Source organism: Populus euphratica, unplaced genomic scaffold (genome assembly GCF_000495115.2).
Source record: "Populus euphratica unplaced genomic scaffold, PopEup_1.0 scaffold46.1, whole genome shotgun sequence".
In the NCBI taxonomy this organism is placed as follows: domain Eukaryota; kingdom Viridiplantae; phylum Streptophyta; class Magnoliopsida; order Malpighiales; family Salicaceae; genus Populus; species Populus euphratica.
The window spans coordinates 2,050,995-2,058,854 of NW_011499852.1; the positions used below are offsets into that span (position 1 = coordinate 2,050,995).

Below are 7,860 nucleotides of genomic sequence, written 5' to 3' on the forward strand. Positions count from 1 at the left end.
TAAAAAAAAACACAACATCTTAACTTCAAAAATAAGAATTCCTAAGAGTAAAATTTGATAAAAAGAAATAGTTGGAAAAGTATCTTTTTAAACGAAGAAGTTACAAAAATTCTATTCAATTAGTTGAAATCATTATTATGAAAAAGGATAAGTATTAAAACTATTTTCTATTTATGTAAAATTAAATACATGTTTGTCAAGGAACTCTAAAACAAAAGTCTTAAAAAAGTAAGGCGAAGTGGGGAATTGGAGTTTTGTTATAAAATTTTGAAACTTTGAATTTCAATCCTCAATATTTGAAAATTTGATACCATATACAATATTAAAGAACATAAATAAAAAGAAATTTGATACCATATACAATATTAAAGAACATAAATAAAAAGGATGAGGATATAAAGAGAAACATATATTTTTACAATGGTTTGAACGATCAACTACTTCATTATTCATTAAACATTCATTTAAATATTTACTATCAATTTATAGTTTTCTTAATGAGTGAGATCTTATTGATTATACTAATTTTTTTTGCAGGATCAAGATTAAAAAACTTTACACAATTTTTTTTAAGGATCAAGATTATACACTTGACAATTGTTTTTAAAAGATCAAGATCTAAACCTCTCGATTGGCTCACAACCAAAAATACCCATACAGTTTAAGTGCTACTTATATTTTTACAATAGATAAAACTCTCACAAGAGTTATCAAACTTCACAAGAGAATATTTGAAAGGATTACTCTAAAATCTTATATATAATTGTTTACAAACATAAATCAACAACTATTTAACATTTTTTTAAAAAATGCCTAACTTATTAAGATTAACTTTACACCCATAAATAACCTTTTTCTTATAAAACATTTAAGCATAATATCTTTCATAGGAGTTATGATTCACAAAAAAAGATCTTAAATAATGAAAAATATCCTCAAGAGGTATTTCAAAAACATTGAATGAAAGGTTATTTGTAGGTGAGATAGAAAAGTGAGAGGATTTACCTAGTGATAAAGAAGTAGTTTATGAAGAAGAAATTACTTCATAATTTAAAGAGGTAAAGTTGTTTTTTTTTTTCTAAGAGGTATTGTTAAAGGATTTAAAGGAATAAAAGTAAGATGTTTAGAAATGAGTTTGGTGAAAGAAGGAGAGCTTTGTGAATGAGATGAGAAAGACAGAGAAAAAAGAGATTTCTTAGCTTTTGATATAACAAATGCTCTTTGAAAAAGGATTTGACCTTGAGCTTTAGGTGCAAGTTTTTATTTTAAAAATATAACATTACATATAAGAAAAAAAGAGAGTGTAATGTATGATATAATAAATAAATATAGGTTTACTTGTTAGAAGAGAAAATATAAGAAAAAAACAATAAAAAATAAATTGTGCAAGAAAAAAGTAATTTGACAAGATCATTTAAAGTAACTCTAAATATTTTAGAGGTAAGCCTATTTCTTACACAAGTATTTTCACCTTAAATGAAAGACCATTCAAGATTTAATATTTAATGCACACCAAATTTTTCTTTGCTTAAAAAGTCTTTTTTATATCAAACAATCTTCTTTCATGTTCGGTGGAAAAGTAAGAATAACAAGTTTAATTGTTTATTCTCTTTTCCAAAAGACCAAAATAAAAAATTTCTTCCAACTAAGCTTATTTTCATTAACTTGTGCATGCATGTACAAGTTATTAAATGCTCTTCATACAAGCATAAAAGAAATTTTATATAAGCATGCAAGTAGAGAATATTCTCACATATATATGTTAAATATGCATCACACTAAGTATAAAACAAGAACGACAAGATTGAGTTAAAAGAGGATTACCAATACCTATTTTAAGACAAAGCATAAAATTTATCTTCATTTAACAACTTTGAGAATATATCCATAATTTTATTTTTAGTGATCACAAACTTAAGAGTACTATCATTCTTTTAAATGTCCTAGAGTGTTAGATGAGATTTTTGATCAAGTTAAATGCATTAGTATCTTTATAATAAATTAGAATATGGTCTAACTTAAGACCAAAGTCCATTAAGGCTTGCTCCATCCATATTATTTAGCCATAATATGATTTAACAATAATTTATTGGCTTCTTTAGTGGATGTTGCCACTAAATTATGCTTTTTGATAGATGATGTACTTAAGGCATGTTCTAGGAATTGACAAGTCTAACAAGTGCTTTTCCTATCAATTATGCACTAACAAAGTTAGAGTTCAAATAACAAGTTAAATCAAAATTATACATATGAGGGTAATAAAAATCCAAATTGTTTATGACTTTTAAATATCTAAAAATTACTTAATGACACGAAGGTGAGACACTTTAGGATTAGTGTGAAATCTAGCACCTAGATAAACACTAAACATAATATGAGGTTTACTAGCCATCAAATAATGCAAGCTAACAATCATAACTTGTTATTTCTTGATGTCTACCAATTTTCCATACTTATCTTTGTCTAGTTTGGTGGTCATGCATGCTAGGATAAGATATGAACTTACAAAATTCAAATCAAATTTTTTAAGTAGCTTTTTATTATACTTGGCTTGATTTATAAATATACCATTTGAAAGTTTATTTTTCTATTGATCATTTTTTGATAGATGACCTGATAACAATACAAATACTGATAAGTAACCAAATAAATAAAGAATGCAAAAAACTTAAATTCACAAAGTATTTGGTTATGAAAGGAGAAACTTTTGAAGAACTCTTTAAAAGATTAAAAACCCTTCTGGGATAGCCAAACCCAGGATAAACAATTTATTTACTATTTTGAATGATTATAAGAGGAGTATTTTTAAACATAACCCTTTGTATTTATACTACCTTACTTGATGTGACAGTAAACCATGTTATGTCTCCTACCATAGTAGCTTGCCAGTATATTTGATGATCTTTAAATTATTATCATCCTAACTAGAACCTCAAGTTGTTAACAATTCACAGAAGAACTCCTCTTACAAGTCTATAGGCTCTCCAACTTTTTAAGGGCCAATTCTCTGAGAATTTCCTACACACTCTTTATGTATCAAGAGTATGTGCTGCAAAACTCTATGTAAACTCCTTAGTTGATTAACATACTTGGTTCAATGTATCAATGCTTTTACATTTTAAAACTCCTCTCTAAAGTACACGACACACACCTTTCTTTAAACTTAACCTTCTCTCTCTCTCTCTATATATATATATGTATATATATGTATATATATATATATATATATATATATATGTATATATATATATATATATATATATATATGTCTTATAAGTTAAGGATAAATATAAGAATAATCTTTAAATTTCCAAGTATATCATACCGCTAACATGTTTTAAAAAAATATAGGTAAAGTTATCTTCGGATAACTTTTTCTATTCTATCTGAACTTTTTTATTAAATAAACTAAACTAATTAGATAATTACTAATCTTGATAAACTTTTATCTTAGCCAAATGATCTTTTTACCAATGGTAAAAATATTTTTACTAATCTAAGCAAATAAAATGACATTTACACCATTTTTATCTTGCTTGATTTTTGAGGAAGAAGGTCAATTCTCCTATCATGCTCATCTTAAATTCTATATTGATATAACTTTCAAAGTCCTTGCACAAACATTCATTAGTAGCAACAAATAAAATATCATTAACATAAATTTTCACAATGATTAAATCATGTTCTTTGGATTTCATATATAATACTAAATCAATTTTTCCATGTTAAAGCTTTTTAAATGAAAACATTTTCTTAATCTTGTATACCAATCTCTAGAAGCTTGCTTAAAACCATATAAAATCCTTTTGAGTTTAAGAACAAGATTTGAAAAATTATGGCTTTCAAAATTGGAAAGTTGCTCAACATAAACTTTATTGTGAATATAACCATTTAAATATTCACTTCTTACATTCATTTGAGAAATTTTAATATTCTTAAAATATATAAATGCAAGCAATATATAAATTGATTCCATTATAGCTATGAGGGAATAAGTCTAATCAAAGTCAATTTATTCTTCTTGATTATATCATTGGACATCCAAACGAGCTTTGTTTTGGACCACTTCTCCATATTCTTAAAGTTTATTGTAAAAGATTCATTTGGTTCCAATAATAGAATGACCTTTGGGCTTACAGACAAATTCCAATACTTGGTATTTTTCAAATTGATTAATCTCTTCTTGTATTAAGAGTATCAAATACTCATCACACAAAGCTTCATCCCTGTTCTTAAGTTCAAGTTTATAAATAAAAGGAATATTATCAATTTGATTAATTATAGAGGATCTTGTTCTTACTTCACTTTATAGGTTAACAATTATAATATATTATGAAAATCATCTTGGTTGTTGAATTGCTTTGGAAAAACTTTGTGAAGATTCCTCTTGCTCATGATTATTATGTTGTTTAATAATCACTAGAGGATCTTCAGTTTGGTCATCCTATATCATGGTGTCATTTTTATTTTTATTTTGAATCAACCCATCAAAGATAACATCTATACTATTTTTTTTTTTATTTTTAAGACAAAAAGGGCTAGACTCATCAAATACAACATGCATGGATTCTTCAGTTACTACAGTTATACAATTATACACTCTATAAGATCTATTAGTAAAAGAATAAAAAATAAAAAATAAAAATAACTTCATCAGATTTGGAATTAAAATTTTCAAAATTATTTTTGGTATTTAAAATAAGATATTTTAATCCAAATATATGTAAAATAAAATATTAGGTTTTTGCTCTCTGAGTTTTATATAAAATCAATTCAAGAAAAATCATTTTTAAACATAGAAAGAAGTATTTATAGCTTTTGTCTAGAAACATTAAAGGAACCTATACTCATTTAGCACAATTTGTTTTTTTTAAAGTGGGCTCCTTTTCCTCTCAACAACTCTATTTTTTTTTAATGGAGTTCTAGGAGTTGAAAATTCATGCTTAAAACCATTTTCTTTACAAAAATTTTTGAATGCAAGATTTTAAATTCTCTACCATATCACTTCTAATTTTGGAAATCAAACATCCCTTTTCATTTGAAATTCTTTTGCAAATTTTTTAAAAAGCTTGAAGTTTCTCATCTTTATGTGCAAGAAATAAACCTATGTAAACCTAGTACAATAATCTACTATAACAAATACAAATTTTTTACCACCAAGACTTGAAACACACATAGGATCAAGTAGATCCATATAAAGAAATTATAGTGCTTGATTTGTGGAGACTTGATTTCTAATTTTAAAGGAGCTTTTGACTTGCTTTTTATATCAATAAATATTATAAATCACTTCTTTTTTATACTCTATATATGGAAGTCCTTTCACAAGCTCTTCTTTTGAAAACTCTTGAATTAATTCCATGTTGGTATGTCCAGGCTATATCTGAACTTATGGTGCACTGTGATTCAAAACAATAGTCTTTTTTTTTTTTTTCATCTTGACTTCTCAAAATAATAATTTAAGGGATCTTATCTCATAAATACGCACAAATCTTATTTTTAAAAAACCAATGGCCAATATACAATTATATTATTTACAGGAAGAATGCTAATTAAATAAATTTATTCAACATTAGAAATAAAATTACAAGTTTTAAAAGTAGATGAAGAAAAATGTAATGTTATTGAAAACCTTATACGGGCTACTGTCCTCCCCATTACCTTCAAGGATCCGACACTGCAACTAGTGTATACGGTAGTCTTGTTCCACTCGGTGAGTGTGGTTTTTGTTTGTGTAAAGGTTTTCATTTGGACTACTTTTGAGGTACAGTGACTTAATCCATAGGATTGGTATTTTTTTTTTTTTGTAGCCTATATGTATATTTGTTCAGAAAGGAAAAGACTAACACAGTAAAATTAAAATGAATACTTTATGATTCACTCACGGAAAGTTATAATAAAAGTCAATTGAATATTGTAAAAAGAAGAAGAAGAAGAAGAAGAAGCACACAATTCACAGGTATTCTCTTAGAAAAAAGAGTTGCATATAGTACACAATTGACATGTGATAATCACATGATTCACCACACTTACAGGAGTTTAATTTCTCACAAGAAAATGTAAACCCTGCCTTATGTAACAACACATTGCTTGAAAAATAATCAAAGAAATATTTCTATATTATGCAACCCAATTAAAGAACAAACATTTCAGTTCACCATCCTGCAATTCAAACGAATTTGTCCTTGCTTTCCAGTCAATGGCTTTATATTCCCCATCTTCACCATGGAATTTGCAAAATCTGTCCAGAAAGCCTTGGCATTTGAGCTATAAGCCTTCACCAAGCTATCAGTTGAGCCTCCATTGAAGAGTGCTTGATCAGAGTGAAACAACCCTCTTTTCTTCAACAAATCGTTATAGTATCTAGCATCAAAGAATGAAGGAGTTGGGTCTAGAGGAGCAAGGTTTGAGTCACCTCCAGTGCGTGGACATGTTAATTTGCGTTCTCGTGCAAATTTGGGGTCAATGTTAGTTTCATTGTAGATTCTGTCTTTGAAGGTGAAACACTGTGCAAACCCTAGAGTGTGGGCTCCAGAGAGAACTACAAGGTCCTTCTTATTTAAACCATGTTTTTTAAAATTGTTGATTAGGTCCGGGAGGTCCATAAACGGTGCTGGGATGTCATTGTTCGCGGTGGTTTTGCTAGCTGTGATCGAGTCTCTTCTCCCTAGCTGCACCGCCCATGTTGGCCCTCCTAGCTGCACAATATACATAGCTTTTAAGATCCCATAGACGGATGGGGAGAAAATCACATGAAACAAAAAAGAAATAATCACAAACAAATACAATGTTTAATATGGCGAATGAATTCACTGTAATCCGAATAATTTGGAGAATTCTCAACCCTAAACCAATGTACTTCAATGTGAATGAAAATTCTATATTTTTAGAAATGAACGACATCAAATATATAATATAACCCTAATGGATACTGAACCGAATCATGATATACAGTAGGAAAAAAGACCTACGTCTTTGACTGTAGAATACGGGCCGGTACGAGACATGCTCATCAAAACAATATTAGTTGACTACGTATGACAATTTGTCTAAATTAATTACATGGAAGGCTAGAAATGATAAATTAAGTACATACCGCAACCACGGAATCACGAGCTGCTACTGCTAAGATATCAGCGCAAGAGACCACCGGACGTCCACAGGCTTTGTCCACTTCCAACTTGATTCGGTCAATAACTTCAAATCCTCTAATTGAGTTGATGTTAGGGTTCGCATTCTTTTCACTATCAAAGGCGGATGTTGAATCCAAAAGAATTGATGCATCGCAACCCTGTATGATCATAAGTACAGAAACCAAATCAATCATAAGAACATGTAATTGAGACTTATCATGGGATAATTAATTAGAATATGGGTTAGTGCAATACATTGACAAAACAATCATGAAAGTGTAGACGTAGTAGAGAAGCACCCATGCGTCTTTCGTTGTAAACTGCAGCCTCAACAACTCGCTTGATAGTTGGTAAAGCTTTGGGACACACATAATCATAGTAATTTGGAGATAGTACTTTTGAAGAAGAAGCTGTGGTAGCAAGAGCCAACACAAGGAACAAGGTAGAAATTAGGCTGAAGATGCCAAGTGAAGCCATGTTTTAGTCACTAGATTGAACCCCAATGAACTCCAAACCTGCGGTGATATATTTAGTAAACAATTCTCTTTGCCTACGGGTTAACTTCAAATGGGTATTTATAGACAGGGAGAGGGAAATTAAGTCATGCATGTTGTTAATATTATTCTAGGACTTGGCCACTCTTGTGACTTCTGAGAAGCTTAAAATTGTCAAAACAGCCATTGTCATGGCCATGGATGTAAATGAGGTAAATAGCGTGTTCTCAAAA

At 28.9% G+C, this 7,860-nt stretch overlaps 1 protein-coding gene across 1 annotated transcript; it reads right to left on the reverse strand.

Annotated features, from left to right (window-relative positions):
* Window positions 1-5,962: 5,962 nt before the first annotated feature.
* On the reverse strand, window positions 5,963-7,652 carry LOC105121876 (peroxidase 2-like). The gene is made up of 3 exons (XM_011020729.1): window positions 7,389-7,652; window positions 7,097-7,291; window positions 5,963-6,698 (listed from the first exon to the last, which is right to left on the reverse strand). Exons 1-3 carry the CDS (start codon window positions 7,608-7,610, stop codon window positions 6,150-6,152), a joined length of 966 nt encoding a protein of 321 aa, XP_011019031.1. The 5' UTR covers window positions 7,611-7,652; the 3' UTR covers window positions 5,963-6,149.
* Window positions 7,653-7,860: the final 208 nt, after the last annotated feature.

Coding starts and splice junctions, on each gene's coding strand:
- LOC105121876 (XM_011020729.1), bottom strand. CDS start 7,610: ATGGCTTCACTTGGCATCTTCAGCCTAATTTCTACCTTGTTCCTTGTG. Junction 7,292..7,388: donor TTCATGATTGTTTTGTCAAT/GTATTGCACTAA, acceptor ATGATCATACAG/GGTTGCGATGCATCAATTCT. Junction 6,699..7,096: donor CTCGTGATTCCGTGGTTGCG/GTATGTACTTAA, acceptor TATATTGTGCAG/CTAGGAGGGCCAACATGGGC.